Here is a 21,707-nt window from a genome sequence, read left to right on the forward strand (position 1 = left end):
GTGATAGAAATAAACCATGGTATTTCAGACCAGTCAGTCTCAAATCAGTGATAGGGGAACTATTGAAAAAAAATTTTGAAGAGGAGAATTAATCTCCACTTGGCTGGTTTCATTGGGGATAATCAGTATTTGTGAGAGAGTGAAGTCATGCCTAACAAATTTGATGATACTTTTTGAAGATTTGGCGGTGCCGGTGTTGGACTGGTGTAGACAAAGTTAAAAATCACACAACACCAGGTTTTAGTCCAACCGGTTTATTTAGAAACATGAACTTTCGAGGTGCTGCCTCTTCATCAGGTGGTTCCTGATTGGAACCTGACAAAGAGGCAGCACCTTGAAAGCTCGTGTTTCCAAATAAACCAGTTGGACTTCAGCAAAGTCTCTGACAAGGTCCCATATGAATACTGATCAAGAAGATAAAGCACACGGGACAAAGCATTACTTGGCAAGTTAGATCCAAAATTGGTTTAGTGGTAGAGACAGAGCATGATGGTACAAGACCATTTGTGAGATTGGACACTAGTGTCCATAGCATACGATTGGAATCAGTGCTGGGTGCTTTACTCTTTATATATATTATAGCCATATATTATGAAGAAATGTAGAAGAAAATGTAGGATGGATATAGACTAAAGTTTAAAGGGGAAAAATGCTTCTGAAAATATACTTGATTGCACTGATTGATGGAACATTTCACAATAAGTGATCATGTTTGTGCAGAAATTGAAACTGCAGCTTCATTTTTGAAAGCAATTGGAACTTCCCCAGATTGCCAACTACATTTAAAGCAGAAATTGTACCCTTGTGCAGTAGGTTCCAATATAATGTAATAGTTCCATTTTCATGTGATCTTGGGTTATATATTAAAATAACTGCACAATAGCGGCACCATTTAAGCTAATGGGGCTGGAATCACAATGCACTTAAGAAATGCTCGCATTCCATAAATAACTGATAAATTCTTCAATCACGTTAAAGCCAATTTGCAATGAGGAAACACACGTTATAGCAGAACCAACTATTACAAAACCTGTAATCGCCAATGTTTAAAAAGTGCCACATTTCACTGATAAATTTCTAAGCTTTCAGGATAATGGTCCTTTTCTTGCAGCTGCACTACATCCTGACTGATAATGTTAGGTAAGTGACCTTCTACCCAAACAGACATCAGAATGAATAAACAGTCATAGAATTTACAGTATTCAAACTGGTAATTCCAGCCAAGATGGTCCTTAAGTATAGGTGGCCACCCACTCTACATTCCAACTTAAACTATACATCATTCAATCCTCAGAAGATATTGGGAAACGTGAAGTGCTCAAGGCAATAGCCTCCAATCAAAGCAGAGAACAATAAATGTCAGTGCTCTCATTTTAAGCTCCACTTATACTATAGCAAACAACTCTATACTATATATAATTTTACTTATAAAAAACATGACAGCAGTGTTCTTGAAAAACTATAGCACACAGACACTCATTGATAACTCTAATAATGACAAAAAGCTTCTTTGAAGGGCCAGAAAGGAGCACAATTGATGGAAATAACATTGGCTGAGTGAACGGAGCAACCCTACTCGTTAAAAACAATTCCAGTAGTGTCTTAAAAGTAGACTTCCTGACTTCACTTGAATTTTCAAATAATTCTGGTCACAAACTGTGTTTTAAGTACCATGACAGGCATTTCAGGACCTGTATCACTGTGGATCTGAAAGCACTGTTTGTTCACATTCACATACATAGTCGATTCCTACTAAGTCAAGATAAAGTTGATAAGTAAACAACTGTTTTATCAGGAATTCTCCTTTTCCATACAAGGAATTTCTTTAAATCACATTTATTTTTTAAAAAAACTACCAATTTCTCCTCCCTAAAGCTCGGAGTCTTGTTTCAGAGTCAGCTGAATGACAGTTAGCCCTCCAATATCTCTTCATTGGTGAGCTATCAAAGGCAAGTATTGTCAGGCAGTTGAGCATCTTCAGATTTGCAAATGACCCTCTTGGGAATAAATTTTCAATAGCGCTAACAGCACAAGAGATTACTAGTCTGAGTTGCTGAAGAGTACTAAATGTTATACTACAAGCTAGTAACATATCACCACATTAAAATTAAGATTTTCTTGTTAGAAACAGTTCAATGTCACGTGCAGCAGAGCAGTTAGCCAAGGAATTACCTCAGCGGGGAAGAAGTTGTTCCTGAATCTATTGGTACATGTTTTCAAACTTTTATGTCTTCTGCCCAGGGTCCAGTGGGATAGGTGTTTGATTATATTGGCTGCTTTTTGAGGGGAGGAGAGTGCAGATGGAGTCAATGTAAGAAAGGCTGGATTTCATGATGGACTGGGCTGTATTCACAACTCTCTAATTTCTTGCAGTCTTGGCCAGAGCAGTTGCCATAGCAGGTTTAATGCATTTGGATAGGATGCTTTCTCAGGTGCACATATAAACATTAGTAAGGGTCATTGCGGATGTGTCGAATTTTCTTAGTCTTCTGCAGAAGTAGAGGTGTTGGTGTGCTTTCTTCACTGTAGTGTCAACGTGGGTGGATGAGCACAGATTGTTGGTAATATTTACTCCTAGGAGCCTTGAAGCTCTTGATCACCTTCATCTCAGTGCCACTGATACAGACAGGCACTTGGCTTCCTCAAGTCAATGACCAGTTCCTTCAGTTTGCTGATACTGAGGGAGAAATTATTGTTTTTACACCATGCCACTTAGCGCTCTCTTTCCTATATTCTGTCTCATCATTGTTTGGATCCAGCCCACTATGATGGTATCATCAGCAAATGTGTAAATGGAGCTAGTGCTGAATTTGGACAGAGTATAGAAAGGTGCTGACTACGCAGTCTTGCGGGACACTGGTACTGAGGATTATCGTGGAGGTGTTGTCGTCATCCATCCTTACTGATGGCAGTGTGGGAATCAGGAAGTCGAGGATTCAGTTCAGACAGGGAGCAGAGACTGAGGTCCTCGTTTGGAGATGAGTTTAGTTGGAATTACAGTGTTGAAAATCTAACTAAAATCAATAAATAGGAGTATGATGTAGGTGTCTTTGTTATCTAGATGTTCCAGGGATGTGTGTAGGGCCAGGAGTTGGCACCTGCTTTGGAGGCCTAGATTCAGGTTCTGCTTTCTCCAAATGTGTGTAACATCACCTCTGGACAGACTGATTAGAAAGTATTTATTTTTTCAGTCATTGCCCTGATTTAGATCAATTGACTCGCCGCTGAGCATGGTTTGAACTCAGACTCTGTGTGGCTCTGTTTCTTATATAACATAATAAAGGCATGCATAGCTTGCAGAAATGAGAGGCAGGGCCATAGAGTATGCAGTATAGAGATTGTAGCCAGCAGCCACTGACATCCAGTTATCATTTTTTATGCTCACCATTATCAGATTTCAGTTGTGGATGCCTTTGTAGCAGAGTATGGACTTTAGAAAGATTTGACCAAGTGATCAATTCACCAATGTGGAAAAACTTGAGGTGATACATTTCAGTGCAAAGAATATGGAGAGGCTACATCAAGAAAAGATTAATATTCCAAAGGGTGTGCAGAAGCAGAGAGTCTAGGGTGTAATAATATGCATAAGTCAGTAAAGGTAACAGTACATGGAGAGAGCTGTGAATAAAGCAAAGTACTCAAGGCTTCATAAGTGGGGACATAGAGTGCATAAACAGGAGGATTACGCTGAACCTGTATAAGATCTGTTAAACCTGAACTGGAGTACTGCGTACACTTCTGGGTATCAGACTTGGAAGAATGTAAGTGCACTGTAGGGAGTTGTTTTTTATTTATTGGATGAATGAATTTGCCAGCTAGTTGTCCAGAGGGCAGTTAAGAGTCAACAACATTGCTATGGGTCAGGAGTCACACGTAAGCCAGACCAGGTAAGAATGGCAGTTTCCTTCCCTAAAGGATATTAGTGAACCAGATGGGTTTTTCTAACACACAAGAATGGATTTATGGGCACCTTTAGACTCCTAATTCCAGATTTTTGTTTTGAATTTGAATTCTACCATTTGTCATGGTAGGATTTGAACCCGGGTCCCAGAGCATTACCTGGGTTTCTGGATTAACTGTCCAGTGATAACACCTCTAGGCCATTGCCTCCCCTATGAAGTGTTGAAGAGCTTCCCGAAAATGGTTCCAGAAATGGGAAATGTTAGTTCCGTGGATTGGAGAAGCTGAGACTGATTTCCACAGACAGGAGAATGTTGAGAGAGAGAGCTAATAAGAGTTTTCAAAATCATGAGGGGGTCTATTAAGTGCAGAAAGGGAGAAACTGTTCCTGATCACAAGTGGGTTGAGCACTAGAGGGGGCAGCTCTAAAGTGTTTTGCAAAAGAAGCAAATCCAAAGTGAGAAAAATACCAGTTCACATAGTAAGTAGTTGCGGCATGGAATGCACTACCTGGAAATATCGGAAGACGACATTATTGTACGATTAAATAAAAACAATATGCAGGTGAAAAGCAGAAATTGACCTCAAGAGAAAATGGTCAGACAGCCAGTGTGAACACGATGGGTCAATGGCCTCCTTCTGTATCATAAAAGTTCTGAGATTTTAGGAAATGACCAGGGGAAAATAAAGTAGAAAGCTTCATTGCAACTCATTCCAAGATCAAATGACATTCTTCCAGTTTTCCTTTAATAACCTACTGTTCTGACGTTTAAAGATGGCTTTACAGTCAAACAGAAGAAACTTGTTAACCCCAGAAAGCAGTTATAATGTTCCTCTCAAAGACCATAGACCAGATGTTGGCTTTTGGAGCTGTTGTGCCTGATAAACTACATCAATGGGATGGTACTAAGTGTACTGAAAGATTGCAGATAGAGGTAAACACAAGGTGTGATAAAACAAGAAAATAAATATTATTTGAACTGTGCCATAGGATTTGCCACTAATTCAATATCTAGGTTAATGGGTCCGGTTTGTAAAACTTGCCTTTATTTCTTTCCCCATCATACACACACCCTACTCTTCTTCAATTGCACCAATTTTTCAACTGACGGGCACAAGAATCTTCTATAATTCGTTTCAACAGCAAATACTAATGGAGTTGTATAGGTCCTACATGGCTTAAATCTGCGTTCCCTACAAATATCATTACTGTACCTGGCAATTGTAGAGATGTATTTACAAAAGTTGTTCCTTCATCGGACAAGGTATTGAGCACAAGACTTGACAGGTCATGATACAGTTGTATAGGACTTTGGTTTAGGCACATTTGGAATACTGTGTACATTTCTGGTCGCCACATTACCAAAACGATGTGGATGCTATGGAGAAGGTGCAGAGGAGGTTCACCAGGATGTCACCTTGTATGGAGGATGCTAGCTATGAGGAGTGTCATAGAGTCATAGAAATGTACAGCATGGAAACAGACCCTTCAGTCCAACCCGTCCATGCCGACCAGATATCCCAACCCAATCTAGTCCCACCTGCCAGCACCCAAAACCTTCCTATTCATATACCCAGCCAAATGCCTCTTAAATGTTGCAGTTGTAGCTCATTCCATACAAGTACCACCCTCTGTGTGAAAAATTTGCACCGGAGGTCTCTTTTATATCTTTCACCTCTCACCCTAAACCTCTAGTTCTGGACTCCCCGACCCCAGGGAAAAGACTTAGCCTATTTACCCTATCCATGCCCCTCATAATTTTGTAAACCTCCATAAGGTCACCCCTCAGCCTCTGACGCTCCAGGGAAAACAGCCCCAGCCTATTCAACCATGTTGACTATCCCGATTCAGTGCAGTTTCAGCTCTGATCGCCAGCATCTGTTTTTCTGAACCTTTTCTGAACCCTTTCAAGTTTCACAACATCTTTCCAATAGGAAGGAAACCAGAATTGCACGCAATATTCCAACAATGGCCTAACCAATGTCCTGTACAGCCGCAACATTACCTCCCAACTCCTGTACTCAATACTCTGACCAATAAAGGAAAGCATACCAAACGCCTTCTTCACTATCCTATCTACTTGCGACTCCACTTTCAAGGAGTTATGAAGCTGCACTCCAAGGTCTCTTTGATCAGCAACACTCCCTAGGATCTTACCATTAAGTATATAAGTCCTGCTAAGACTTGCTTTCCCAAAATGCAGCACCTTGCATTTATTTGAATTAAACTCCATCTGCCACTTCTCAGCCCATTGGCCATCTGGTCAAGATCCTGTTGTAATCGGAGGTAACCCTCTTTGCTGTCCATTACACCTCCAATTTTGGTGACATCTGCAAACTTACTAACTGCAACTCTTATGCTTGCATCCAAATCATTTATATAAATGACAAAAAGAAGAGGACCCATCACTGAGTTTGAATTACATTAGTTTGAGTAGATTAGGATTATTTTCATTGGAATGGAAGAGGTTGAGGGGGGACCTGATTGAGCCCTACAAAATCACAACAGGTGTAGACAGGGTGGATAACAAGAAACATTTTGCTAGAGTGGAGGACTGAATTACTAGGGGTCAGGAGTTCAAAGTGAGAGGGGTAAAGTTTAGGGGAGATGCGTGTGGAAAGTTCTTTATGCAGGAGGGTGGTGGGTGCCTGGAACACATTGCCAGTGGAGGTGATAGTGGCAGGAACGATAGCGTCATTTAAGACGTATCTAGACAGATACATGAATGGACAGGGAACAAAGGGATAACCGATCCTTAGAAAATAAGCGGATCTGGATCGGCACAGGCTTAAAGGGCCGAAGGGCCTGTTCCTGTGCTGCAATGTTCTTTGTCTTTGTCAAATCAGACTTGCTTATTGAAGCTAGGATACATGGGGAAAAAAGAAAGGTGCAATACATTCAATAAAAGCACAGTGGCTAGCTACTGCTGTTCCTGGGAAAGGAAACTTAAAATCAATATTGTCCAACTGTTTTTTTAAAGAAGTGAAGGTATCAACTAAACAAGTTGCAGGAAAAAAGACACGTTTCAACTTCAATTGCACATGTCGTTGTATGAGAACAAACCATAATCCAGGATGAAAGGGAACATACAATTCCCAATTTGTTATTACATAGCATAAAAGAGGATGCTGATCTTTATTTCATTAATCAATCTATGCCTATGGCCATGTTGTTGTAAATAGATTTCTGTCCTACAGAGGTTTAGAATCAAAGCTTACAAAGCAGGACCCATTATAATTTACTGTTGCCTTACTACACGTTGCTGCCATTCTAAAACATCTAATTTGTACGAGTACTTGGATTGCAACCGTCTGACTCACTCCATCGTACGTGCTGCTATACGTTCAAGACTTGAATTTGATTTGTTCATAATAAACTTCCACTACAAATCATAACAAATGTTTTGATGGGTGTTTTTCTATGAAGTTTAGTGGTTGATTTAATGTGTCAACTTCTTACCTGCAAGATGATGAGATAAGATGCAGCAGTGTCCAAATCTTGTGCCAACAGACACTCTTCAAACAAATCTTTTGGGTTGCCTACAGCAGCAAACAAATAATTCCACAAGGCATATTCAGTTTTTCTAGCACAGTGAACGACTGTCTGGAGAAAAAGAGGAAATTCAGTGATGAACTTTGCCACAGTTGGAAGTAGAGGATCAGGAATAGGTTCCCGGGAGGTAGCTTCTTCTTCCAATACTTCATGAAGCATCAGTTCCAGTACATGAGGAAAGTATGGTAATGTGACACAAGACTGAGCTAGAAGCAGAGCCTGTTCACCAAGGTTTCTGACCAGGAGCTGGCGAAGAATATGATGGAGGTAGATTTGGGAGGTCCTCTCAACAGTACAGAAAGGGAATAGGACTTCCAAAGGTTCTTTTTCATTGTTGCGCGTGTATAAGTTGTCATACAGTACAGTTTCGTTCACTGCACCAAGGACCAAGGCATCCTCGAATAGGACAGCCAGGGGATAGATATTGATCTGGAAAGGCAACATGATCCGTCTGGAAAGAAAGGAATGTGGCTTGCGATTGTCTCTAGGAAAAAGAGGGAGCCAGACTTTCATCCCTGCTTCTCCACAATTAAGCCAGAGAGCTTCCAGCAAATGACGCTTCTGTTTGTTAGATCGGCAGGTGGTCCATACGTTTTCAACACACTGGGCAAGCACCACCGGAGCACAGAAAGGGAGCTAAATGACAAAACAAAATGCTCGTTTTGAGAAAGGACTAAATGAAAAGCTAGTTGATCATTTAAAGCAATATCTATTCTAACATCATTCCAAAATATTTTAAAAGCACTCATACTGTTCTTTTTCACACGAGCTGCTTAGTAATTATTCTGGTGCATTTACTTACAAGCTTCTTTTGTTTGGAAACGCTGTCCTTCTCTCGTACCTGAGGACCTGATCGATCCCTTTGTAGCATGATAAGCTGACCCGCTAAATTGAGCATAATGCTCTCTGCAGCACAGGCCTGGGGTAGGGAGAGAAAGTAAAGATTATTCAGTAACATTATCTTAGACTTATATAGAGTCATAAAGATGTCCAGCATGGAAACAGACCCCTCGGTCCAACTCGTCCATGCCGACCAGACATCTCAACCCAATCTCGTCCCACTTGCCAGCACCTAGCTCATATCCCTCCAAACCCTTCCTTTTCATATATTCATCCAAATGCCTCTGAAATGTTGCAATTGTACCAGCCTCCACCACTTCCTCTAGCAGCTCATTCGGGTCACCAGTTTCCATGTAGAACAGGTTGGAGACAATTTGTAGACTATAACCTATTTTGAAGGAATTAAACTTCGCCAAATAGTGCAGAGAAGGAATACTTAAACAATGGCAACTTTCTTTATTAGACTCTCTGATGTGGAGATCAAGGTCAGTATACAGAATTCCTACATCATCACAGTTAAAACGAAATGTCTCTGTATAATTACTCATGTCTCAGATATTCTCATTAATCCTTTGTATGGTTTAGACAGTTAGTTTCATTGTGGGAGCAGCCATTTTAGCAACTCTGTGTGGGGGAAGATATGGAGGGAAACAAAATAAAAACATTTCACAAAGTTTTACTCTTGTATTAGCTTTGCTATTCTAAATTAGAACCAGGGAATTGGTGACCTTGAGCCACGAGGAAATACACTGAAATCTCCCTTTATTACTTTTAGAATTATGGAGCTAATCAGTAGATTATCAGGTACTACAAAAATGCAAGGTCAAGAGGGCTCAGGATCCTTATGGTTTTAAAACTTAAAAGGGAAAACATTTAACATTGGACTATTCAATAGCCACATCACCCTTCCTTTTAATGAAAGGAAATGATTTACATTTTTATATGCAATGGCAATTTAATTATATGTGCATCATCCAAATATTTGATCAATAAAATTATTCAAAAGTACTTCAGAGCCAGCACAGGCTTACAAACAACTGACTTGCCAGCTCACTGTTCTCCAGCGCATCAGACTTTAGGAAACATTGCAACAGCCTTCGCTCATTACCAATTATTAGTCTCCAACTATAGAAATAGATGTCAAAAACAGTATACAATTGACTCCAGCAATTATTTGCTGAGCTCAGAACTGCTGCCTACTTTATAAGTCGACATATAGTCACATACAAGTGTGATGAGGTGCAGGACTAAGTTGAAAATAGCAAATAGTTTGGTTGATCAGTTGATGCGAAAGCACCAAATTTCCTGAGAGGCTGGTGTTGAGGAGACAGCTAGATGGGGAAAGGCAAAGAAATCAAAAGCAAAAAGTAATTTAATAAGTTTTGCTTGCCATCAATTTCTTTCATTCATTCATTTGGGAGGTCTTCATTAGAGCGGACACTTAAGTGTTCCACTCTACTAACAAATTGGATGGCCTACGTTATATAGAATATAATTATTTTAGGAGCTGTTAACAAAAGGGCACTTTTTAAAAGATTATTCATTTTGTGGGATATGGGCGTCAGTAGCTGGTCATCATTTATTGCTCATCTTTAGTTGCCCTTGAGAAGGTGATGCTGAGCTGTCTTCTTGAACAGCTACAGACCACCTGCTGTGGGTTGACCCACAATGCCATTAGGGAGAGAATTCCAGGATTTTGACCCAGCAACAGTGAAGGAATGGCAATATATGTCCACATCAGGTCAATGAATGGTTTGGGGGGAAACTTGAAGGTAGTGGTTTCTCCATATATCTGCTGTCCTTGTCCTTCGAGATGTATATGGTCATGGGTTTAGAAGGTGATGTCTGAGGATGTTTCGTGAATTGCTGCAGTGTATCTTGCAGATAGTACACACTGTTGCTATTGAGCATCAGTGGTGGAGGGAGTGGACGCTTGTGGATGCAGTGCCCATCATGCAGGCCGCTTTGTCAAGTTTCTCCAATGTTGTTGGGGCTGCACTCATCCAGGCAAGTCGCAAGTATTCCATCACACTCCTAATTTGTGCCTTGTAGAAGGTGGACAGGCTTTGGTGAGTCAGGAGGGGTGTTACTCGCCACAGAATTCCTAGCCTTTGTCCTTGCTTTTGTAGCCATTGCACTTATGTGCCGAGTCCAGTTTCTGATCAATGATAACTCCCAAAATGTTGATAATGGGAGGGGGGAGAGAGCATTTAGTGATGGCAACACCATTGAATGTCGAAGGACAGTGATTAGATGGTTATAGCCTGGCATTTGTGTGGTATTAATGTTACTTTCCACTTGTTAACCCAAGCCTGGATATTGTCCAGATCTTGTTGCATTTGGACACTGGCTGCTTCAGTGTCTGAGGAGTTGCAAATGGTACTGAACATCATACAATCATCGGCAAACATTCCCACTTCTGACCTTACAATGGAAGGTGGTCATTGATGAAGCAGCTGAAGATTGTTGGGCCCAGGACGCAATTATGAGGAACTCCTGCAGCGATGTCCTGGAGATGAGATGTCTGACTTCCAACAACCACGATCATCTTACTTTGTGTCAGGAATGATTCTAGCCACCAGACGGTTTGCCCCCAACACCCACTGATCCCACTTTTGCTAGGACTCTGTGATACACTTGCCCAAACGCAGCTTTGATGTCAAAGGCTATCGGTTTCATCTCACCTCTGAAATTCAGCTTTTGTCTATGCTTGATCGAAGGCTGGAATGAGGTCAGGAACTGAGTGGTCTTGGAGGAATCCAAACTGGGCGTCACTGAGCAGACGCTGCTCGATAGCACTAGTAGATTGAAGGGGCAGTAACTGGCCCAGTTGGATTTGTCCTGCTTTTTGCATAAGGACACACTTGGGCAATTTTCCATTTTGTCAGGTAGATGTCAATGTTGTAACTGCACTGGAACAGTTTGGCTAGGGGAGTGGCAAGTTTTGGAGTACAAGTCTTGAGTATTATTTTGGAATATTCTTTGCTGTATCCACTGTCTCCAACTGCTTTTTGATATCACACAAAGTGAATTGAATTGGCTGAAGACTGGTATCTACAATTCTGGGGGCCACTGGAAGAGACGGAGGTAGATCATCCACTTGGCACATCTGGCTGAAGATTGCTGCAAAAGCTTCAGCCTTATCTTTTGCACTGATGTGCTTGGCTGCTCCATCATTGAGGATGGGAATATTTGTGGAGCCTGCTGCTCCAGTGAATTGTTTAATCGTCCACCATCACTTCCAAATGGTTACAGCAGGACTGCAGAATTTAGATCTGATCTGCTGATTGTGGGAGGACTTAGCTCTGTTCATTTCTTGCTGCTTTTGTTGTTTGGCATGCAAGTAGTCCTGTTTGGTGGCTTCACCAGATTGACATCTCATTTTTACTATGTCTAGTGCTGCTCCTGGCATGTCCTCTTGCACTCTGTTGAACCATGGTTGATCGCCTGGTCTGATGGTAATGGTTGTGGGGGATATGCTGGGCCATGAGGCTACAGATTGTGCTGGAGTACAATCCTGCTGTTGTTGATGGCCCACAGCACCTCATTGATGTCAGAGTTGCTAGATCTGTTCAAAGTCTATCCCTTGTAGCATGGCGATAATGGCACTACATGATGGAGGTTCTTCTCAATGTGAAGGTGGGACTTTGTCTCCACAAGGACTGTGCGGTGGCCACTCTTACCAATACTGTCATGGACAAGTGCATCTGCAGCTGGCACATTCGTAAGGATAAGGTCAAGTATATTTTTCCCTCTTTTTGGTTCTCTCACCACTTGCCGCAGACCCAGTCAAGCAACCAAGTCTTTTAGGACCCGACCTGCTCGATCAGTAGTATTGCTGCTGAGCCACTCTTGGTGGAGGACATTGAAAAGCCCCACCCAGAATACATTTTGTGCCCTTGCTACTCTCAGTGCTTCCTCCAAGTGTTGTTCAACATGGATGGGTTCATCAGCTGAGGAAGGACAGCACGTGGCAATCAACATGAAGTTTTGTTGCCCATGTTTAACCTAAAGCCACAAGACTTCATGGTGTCCGGAATCAATGTTGAGGACTCCCAGAGCGACACCTTCCTGACTGTTTACCACTATGCCACAATCTCTGCTGGGTCTGTTTTGCTGCTGAGACAGAACATATCCAGGGATGGTGATGTCTGGGACATTGTCTGTATAATTCTGTGAGTATGACTCTGTTAGGCTGTTGCTTGTCTAGTTTGTGAGACGGCTCTCCCAATTTTGGCACGAGACTCCAGATGCTAGTGAGGAAGACTTTACACGGTTGACAGGGCTATTTTTGCCATTGTCTTTTCTGGTGCCTAGGACAATACCTGGTGATCCATATGGTTTCATTTCTTTGAGAGTTTGTAGCAGTTGGTACAACTGAATGGCTTGCTCAGCCATTTCAGTGGGCAAACGAGAATCAACCACATTGCTGTGGATCTAGAGTCACATATTGGTCAGACCAGATGAAGACTACAGACAAAAAAACTGCAGGTGCTGGAATCCAAAATAGACAGACAGGAGGCTGGAAGAACACAGCAGGGCAAGCAGCATCAGGTGATGGAGGAGTCGATGTTTTGGGTGTAACCCTTCTTCAGGACCAGGTAAGGATGGCAGATTTACTTCTCCGATGGACATTAGTGAATCAGATGAGTTTTTCTGACAATCAACAATGGTTTCATGGTCATTAGTAGATTCTTAATTTCAGACATTTTTATTCCACCATCTTCCATTGCAGGATTTGAACCTCAGTCCCCAGTCATTATCTGTGTCACTGGATTAATAGTCCAACAAAAATACCACTAGGTGATCACCTTCCCTTATTTCAATGGCTACTGATTCAACCCAAATATTAGTAATCCAAATGCAAACTCTAGCATTTAAGAAACAATTTAATCCCAATTGCACATCTTGGACTATCCTGTACTTTACTGTAAAATAAAGGAATTAACATGCAGACTGAAAAGTCGACCTTTATTAATAATCACACAAAATATTGGCAGCAGAATTGCATACATTTCATCTGGTACCTGCTGTGGCATTTTCAAGGTGATGCCTGTCTCTGTTCTCACAGAGGTCAAAGTTATTGATACCACGAGTGAAGGGTGTGGGATGTAACGTGACATGGACACCTCCTGAAGAACTTGAACACTGGCAGTGGGATTAGGACTAAAGTTTAAGAAAAAATAAAAATCAGATTAAAAACTGTAAATCTTTCCAACTTTAAAAACCATACTCCTAAATGGCTTAATTTCTTCATACATAGTTAATGAAGTGACTTTAAAAAACTTGCTCGCATTTGGTAAGAGATATTTGCTTTTATTTCACCTATAATCTGCAACAGCGAGGGGATCCAGGAAATTCCCTATCAAACATTATGCCTTAGTCTTTAGAAGACTACACTCTAATGTACCATTGACATTTTTCATCAAATGTATTTCCATTGTTTGCAAATAGTAAAATAGCTTCTTAAACTACTCTCAAATTGAAGTAGAGTATAGAAGTTCTGTATATTTTAGGAAAAGAAAATAGGTTTTCTAGCAATGATTTCATAGTTAAAGGAATACGTGTGTTAGCCAAAAGATCAGCAAAATGCTACCCACTCAGGCTCGGATACAAAACCTGTAAACAGAAAAAGTTCTCATTGGGTTTTCAAAAAAAAAACCCATGAACTTAGTAGTCACTGTAAATGATGCATAACATTAAAGAATATGCTCAGACAACTGCTGTTCATAATACAGCAATAATTCCATTAAAAGCACTCATGTTTCATCAATAATTTAGTCAGCAAGAAGCCAGCAAAAACCACAACTGCAGATTTTGTTTTGTATCTACTATTTCCAAGTGAAATAGATCTACAATTTACATATTATCTATGAATTCAAATACCTACTGAAACTGGCATTATATAGATGGTATACACACATATATAGTGAGGCGAGGGGGCATATAAACAAGGCAGCAAATTGGGGTGTGATCATTCCAACATATAGTGAACATAGAAAATAGAAGAAGACCATTCTGCTCATTGAGCCCATTCCACCACACATTGTGATGGAGTACCCAGAAGGCCATATATAACTGAAGGAAAACAGAACGAAAGATGACCCTTTGTCTTTGAATGTTTTAATGTACAGTGAAAAGCTTTACTTGATGTAATGCAAACTCCAAATCTTCAAATCGCAGAAACACGGGAGTGGCAGTTGGCCATTCAGTCCCTTGTTCCACTTATTCAATGAAATTATAATTGATCTGCAGCCGAACTCCATATACTGGCCTTTGTTCCATACCCCTTAATACCTTTGCTTGGCAAAGGTTTCTCTCAAGCATCCACAGCCTTTTGTGAAGACAGTTCCAAACATAATTTGGACAACACGGTGGCACAGTGGTTAGCACTGCTGCCTCACAGCGCCAGAGACCTGGGTTCAATTCCCACCTCAGGCAACTGACTATGTGGAGTTTGCACATTCTCCCCGTGTCTGTGTGGGTTCCGTCTGGGTGCTCCGGTTTCCTCCCACAGTCCAAAAATGTGCAGGTTAGGTGAACTGGCCACGCTAAACTGCCCGTAGAGTTAGGTGAAGGGGTAGAATGTAGGGAATGGGTCTGGGTGGGTTGTGCTTCAGTGGGTGGGTGTGGACTAAAATGGGTGGCATAGTGGTTAGCACTGCTGCCTCAAAGCGCCAGGGTCCCAGGTTCGATTCCAGCTTCAGGCGACTGTCTGTGTAGAGTTTGCACATTCACATCGTATCTGTGTGGGTTTCCTCCGGGTGCTCTGGTTTCCTCCCACAGTGCAAAGACGTGCTTGTCAGGTGAATTGGCCATGTTAAATTGCCCATAGCGTTAGTCAGAGGGAATGTGTCTGGGTGGGTTGCTCTTCGGAGGGTCGGTGTGGATCTGTTGGGCCACAAAGGGCTTGTTTCCACACTGTAGGGAACCTAATCTGATCTATGAGATGGGGGTCTGGCAGCAGCATTACATGGCAAAGTGTTTGTGTACTTCACTATTATGGGTGGCATGGTGGCACAGTGGTTAGCACTGCTGCCTCACAGTGCCAGAGACCTGGGTTCAATTCCCACCTCAGGCAACTGTCTGTGTGGAGTTTGCACATTCTCCCCGTGTCTGCGTGGGTTTCCTCCAGGTGCTCCGGTTTCCTCCCACAGTCCAAAAAGGTACAGGTTAGGTGAACTGGCCATGCTAAATTGCCCATAGTGTTAGGCAAAGGGGTAAATGTAGGGGAATGGGTCTGGGTGAGTTGCTCTTCAGAGGGTCGGTGTGGACTTGTTGGGCCGAAGGGCCTGTTTCCACACTAAGTAATCTAATCTAATCTAATAATTGAGGCAAAATGTAATTTCTTGACTAATCAATTTTGTACTGGAAAATAATATTTAAAATATAGTTGAGGTAGATTTTTACTTTCTGATTACACAGCTCCTGACAAGATTGGCTACCAGCAGCAGTATTTGTTCAAACATTATGTAAATTTGTAATGCTAGGCTCTGATTAAGCATAGTTTGAAAGCAATTAAATTAAAATCCCTTTAAAAGGATTGCCTAAACAGAATATGGTGAGTGTAATACCTGGTTATGTCACAACAGTGTGACTGTTCCAACCACAAACCAACGTTTCAAAAGTTCACATGCTTGGTTTTACCTAACTTTCGAGAACAGCATTAAACACCAGAACTTGGGAGACTACTCACCCATCATCTTTTCGATCAATACTGTATAAGCAGATAGAGCAGTCCACTCTAAACAAAATCACCATGTCCTTGAAGACATTTATGAGCAAAGTCTCCGATTGCACTTTGGTAATATGAGCAAAAACATTGTCTAGGTTGGAAGACCGGAGATAAAGTCGTAGCTGGTTTATAAAAGAAAAAGAGTGGATATCAAAATTTTAACAACACCTGCATGAAATTTCAACATGAGTTCTAAGGATAATAAACTTTGCACACAGAACACTCATATCAAATTGCCATCAGCAACCCATTTGACCAACCTGCAAGCTTTGTAAGTGAGCAAAGTGTTCACCAAGGTATTTTTTTGGTTGCCATGCAGAAGGGCACATTTAATCAAACCAGTCTTTAAAATTGTTAGATCATTTATCACTGATGTCTATGAGTAATAATAGTTTCATCCAATAGTCTTAGGGAAAAAAAAACAATTTTTGATCATTTTTGATGGAATGTGCATACTCAATCAAGTCCCACTATTCTATGAGTCAGAAGTGTGAAATATGACCAACTTAACCACGAGGATGGTTAATGTACGATTTTGACTACTATCTAAGACAAACGAAACTGACACCAAGTTTAAAAAAAATAGGAAAACTAAAACACAAACTTAAACCATATATCCTTTATAAAGTCATCAGCACAGAAACAGATTCTTCGGTTCAACTCGTTCATGCCGACCAGACATCCTATCGAAGTCTGGTCCCAGTTGCCAGCATTTGGCCCATACCCCTCTAAACCCTTCCCATTCACATACTCATCCAGATGCCTTTTAAATATTGTAAATGTACCAGCCTCCACCACTTCCGCTGGCAGCTAATTCCATACACGCACCACCCTCCGAGTGAAAAGACTGTCCTTTTTAGATCTTGCCCTTCTCATCCTCAACCTGTGCCCTGTAGCTTTGGACTCTCCTACCCTGGAAAAAAAACTTTGCCTATTTATCCTACAGATTAGAGTGGTACTGGAAAAGCACAGCAGCTCAGACAGCATCCGAGGAGCAGTAAAATTGACGTTTCAGGCAAAAGCTCTTCATCAGGAATACAGGCAGAGAGCCTGCCCTTTTTACCTATTTATCCTATATATGTGCCTGATAATTTTATAAACCTCGACAAGGCCACTTCTCAGCCTCCACGGAAAATAGCCCCAGCCTATTCAGCCTCTCTCTACAGCTCAAACCCTCCAACCCTAGAAACATCCTCGTAAATCTTTTCTGAACCCTTTCAAGTTTCACAATATCCTTCTTATTTTGGGGAAGAGACCAGGATTGTCTGCCATCAATGTACTGTACAGCTGCAACATGACCTTCCAACTTCTATACTCAATGCAATTGAGCAATAAAGGCAAGCATATGAAATGCCTTCTTTACTATCCTGTCTATCTGCAACACCACTTTCAAGGAACGATGAACCTGCACTCCAAGGTCTCTTTGTTCAGCAACACTCCCCAGGACCTTACCATTTAGTGTATAACTCCTGCCCTGATTTGCCTTTCCAAAATGCAACACTTCAAACTTATCTAAACTGAATTCCACCTGTCACTCCACGACCCACTAGCCCATCTGATCAAGATCCTGTTGTACTCTGAGCTAACCTTCTTTGCTGTCCACTACCCCTTTAATTTTGGTGTCATCTGCAAACTTACTAACCATACCTTCTACATTCACATCCAAATCATTTACATAAATGGCAAAAAAGCAGTGGACCCAACACCGATCCTTGTAGCACACCACTAGTCACAGGTCTCCAGTCTGAAATGTAACCCTCCACCACCGCTGTCTGTCTTCTACCTTCAAGCCAGTTCTGCATCCAAATAGCTAATGTCCCTGTATCCATGTGATCTAACTTTGCTAACCAGTCTACCATGAGGAACATTGTCAAACATCTTACTGAATTCCATACAGATCACATCCACCTCTCTTAACCTCACCAATCCTCTGTTACTTTTTCAAAAAAAAACTCAATCATGTTTGTGAGACACGATTTCCCACGCACAATGCCATACTGACTATCCCTAATCAGTCCTTAGCTTTCCAAATACATACACATCTTGTCCCTTGAGATTCCAACAACTTGCCCACCATCGATATCTGGCTGATCGGTCTATAGTTCCCTGGCTTTTCCTTACCAACTTGCTTAAATAGTGGCACAATGTTAGCCAACCTCCAGTCTTCCGGCACCTCTCAAACATGGAAAAATAATCCAAGGCCTGTCCTGTGAGGAAACTGCTCATTGAGAGATCAAAGACAGTGCATGGGTATGTGAAAAATGTTAAAAATACTGATCCTTAAAGCATGACGCAGTGGACAGATGAACAAAGGATTCTTTGTCAGTTGGATTCGGGGAGTTGACATCCACTTCAGATTCATGGAATCCCTCAGTCCAGAAAGGGTCTATTCATGTTCCAAGTCAGCACCGACCCTCCAAAAACATCCTGACCAGACTCAAGTCACTGCGCCCCATCCCCACAACCCTACATCTGTCGTGACCAACCCACTCAGCCTGCACATTCCTGGATACTACAATACAATTTAGTATGGCCAATGCAACCAACCTGCACATTTTTGGACTATGGGAGAAAACTGGAGCAACTGGAGGAGACCCACACACACACACACTGAGGAGGACATACAAACTCCACATTCTCAGTTGCCCAAGGTTGGAGTTGGAGGCTGAGAGGCAGCAGTGCTCACCACTAAGCCACCATATGGGACTGTCCTGTGTGTCAAAGCTGAGTGAAGGGAACCAAGAATGTGCAACACACAACAGTTCATAAATGGAAGAGACAAGACAGACAATATTGCAACAACAGAGTGGGTGGAAAATATATCCCAGAAATAACAAAGTCTGTGGATCAAGAGTTCAAACCAAAAGGGGAGAAAATAAGCTGACTTTCTCAGAGTTAGGACTTTTAATGATGAGATCGCATTGCAGTCAACTGTGGCTAATTTCAATTTGGTATCTGGGCAGTTGGACCTAATGATTTTTTCTTTGCAGAGTCTTCAAACATTATTTCTTTTCCCCACTCAGAGTGCGAGGGAGGGATCTAGCTTGTTGCAGGCACCTGAAGGTCTGAAACAACTGCTCTCTCATCTTAGGTCGATGGCAAGGGGCTACTGAAAACCAAGCCCAATGTTATTGCTGAGCAGTTTATTTTGCAACCTAAAGGCGAGTTAATCTGACAAAAGCATCAAATCCAGCTTCTTCCATGATTTACATGCTTTTATGGATACCATACTATTCTGCTTTTGTTTTTCTTTGATTATTTGCTTGCAGCAGTCCTAACATCCATGTTTTTGCTTATATTTCCAAATAAAATGTATGTAGCCCTTACTATATACATTTTAAAAAGAGAGGTGTCAACAGTGCAGACATTAACTTGCAGTATTTCAAGCTACAAGTAATGAAACTAGTTAAGTTTATTTATTTGGAGACTAGGAAAATAATAAGAAGGAAGATGGCTATAGTTATTGTAAAGGTCAATCACCTCAACCCTGGGACATCATTGTAGGGATTCCTCATGGTAGCGTCCTAGGCCCAACAATCATTTGCTTCAATGCTTTTCCCTCCATCATAAGGTCAAAAGTGAGGATGCTCACTGATTATTATCCAGTGTTCAGCATCATTATCAGATACTGAAGCAGTCTACGTCCCTATGCAGCAAGACCTGGATGGTATCCAAGTTTGAGCTGATCATTGGCAAGTAACCTAGACACCTCAAGTTCCTGGTATTCACCACTTGCCCTTGACATTCAATGGCATTATCAGTGCTGAATCTTCCACTGGCAACAGCAGGGGGAATTACCATTGACCAGAAGCAACTTTTTAAAGAAACGTGAACGCAAGAGCAGGTCAGAGATTGGGAATTCAGGGCACATACCTCCTAATTTTCCAATATCTGCCCATCATCTAAAGGGCACAATACAGGGGCATGACAGAGTACTCTCCACTTGCCCAAATGAATGCAGGTCCAACAAAACAAGTCATTCAATGCTAATCTGGAATAATTGCTGATTTGAATAGCACCCCATCCATCACTTTCAACACTCAATCACTCTCCCACCAACGCATATCAGCAGCAGGGTATACCATGTCAAAGATACACTACAACAGCACCTTTCAAACGTGTGACCTCTAACATCTAAAAGGACCAGAGAAAAAGATGAATGAGAACACTACTGTGTGGAAGTTCCCCTCCAAGCCACACACCATCCAGAATTGGTAGAACCAAGTCATCATTCCTTTCTTATTGCTGGGTCAAAACCCTGGAACTTCTTTCCCAACACACAGATTCTGGTAATGCAAAACGGTGATTCAGCATTACTTTGGAGTGCAAATAGGATCGGAAATAAATGGTGGCTTAGTTAGTGACACATCCTGTAGTTCTTCGTGAAGTACAACTGGATGATCAACTGTCAAGTTCTTGTTGAAAGCTCAGTTCTCAGACCATGGATAATTAACTAGTCATGGGCTTTCTGCTCAACTTCTATATCGACTGACAGTGATAGCCAGGTTCACCTTCCAAGCCCCTTGTATTCGTTAAAATTGAGAGATTCTCCTGTAACCTTTGTCTCTCACATTAGTTCAAACAGATCCATGGGGGGAGCTGGAAGCTGAAATACTGACATCATTTAATTTTGTAGATCTATGAAAACAAAAACCTGGCCTTCAAAAGAGCAGGCAGATTTGCATTTACATTGCAACAATAACCACAATTCAAAGCACAGACAACTTAAATACAGCAAGCACAAACAGATTTTTCAGTGATGATGGTCGAAAGATGAGTGTTAGCTAGGTTGCCAGGGAAACCTCCTGTGTGCTCCTTTGTAATTATGGCATGGGATCTTTCATATGCATCCAAAAGAGCTGACTGGACCCAGCTTAACATCTTATCCAAAAGCCTAAAAGGAGACAATGACTTAGAGCTAGCCATAATAGCTGCAGGTATTGATACTAGCTCAATCTCTCATACAACAATCACAACATCCCAGGGTATAGTCTGGTGAACTTCTGTTCAATGGCAGTGCTTCCCAAGCCTTTCCCATTTGGGGCCCTGTTTGAGGCTTGAAAATTGTCTGAGAGAAAAGGGGGTGCTGTTAGTAGGAAAGAGGAGCTGTTATACATATAGCTAGGTAGGGGTCTCTGGCCCAGAGGTAAGGAAGTTAAAGCTCTGTCAGTTAAAGCTCCTAAGCAGCCAGTGTTGCTGCGGTGGTTGTGACCCCACTAAAGGTTCCAATTCCCATGTTTAGAAGTCTTGTTTTATAGCAAGTACGTCACTCCTTAGATAAGGAGACCAAAACTGTACACACTATTCCTGGTGTGGTCTCATCAAGGAGCTTTACAATTGCAGAAGCTATCTTCACATGTGTACTCAAATTCCTCAGCAAAGTGTCACTGTGAGGGATGCCCAAGACTGAGCAACAGATAATGACAAACAGCTGCCCATGGCTAATGCAGAACATGGCTGACAGTTGTTAAGAGTGCTTGGGAAAAATATCTGCTAATGTAGTCTTCACAAGTAGAAATGTAGTAGCCCCATAGATTCAAGGTTACTAAACAGAGATAAAATGTGCAGCTGCAGATATTTACGCATTCGACACAGAGAACATTTTACACTAATGAATTACTAAAACAATCTGTTACAATACTAAGAGTTAACATTCTTCAGATAATCATAGATATTGAT

At 41.5% G+C, this 21,707-nt stretch overlaps 1 protein-coding gene across 1 annotated transcript in view; it reads right to left on the reverse strand.

The window, feature by feature from the left end:
* ric1 (RIC1 homolog, RAB6A GEF complex partner 1) overlaps window positions 1-21,707 on the reverse strand; it is a 207,380-nt gene that overhangs the window by 30,203 nt on the left and 155,470 nt on the right. The window contains exons 16-19 of the mRNA XM_072587420.1: window positions 15,990-16,150; window positions 13,321-13,459; window positions 8,256-8,372; window positions 7,361-8,089 (exon numbers count right to left, since the gene is read on the reverse strand). Of these exons, the coding sequence (XP_072443521.1) occupies window positions 7,361-8,089; window positions 8,256-8,372; window positions 13,321-13,459; window positions 15,990-16,150 (1,146 nt within the window). The remainder of the gene's footprint in view (window positions 1-7,360; window positions 8,090-8,255; window positions 8,373-13,320; window positions 13,460-15,989; window positions 16,151-21,707) is intronic.

The sequence above is a fragment of the Chiloscyllium punctatum genome, chromosome 2, assembly GCF_047496795.1.
Source record: "Chiloscyllium punctatum isolate Juve2018m chromosome 2, sChiPun1.3, whole genome shotgun sequence".
Taxonomy (NCBI): Eukaryota; Metazoa; Chordata; class Chondrichthyes; order Orectolobiformes; family Hemiscylliidae; genus Chiloscyllium; species Chiloscyllium punctatum.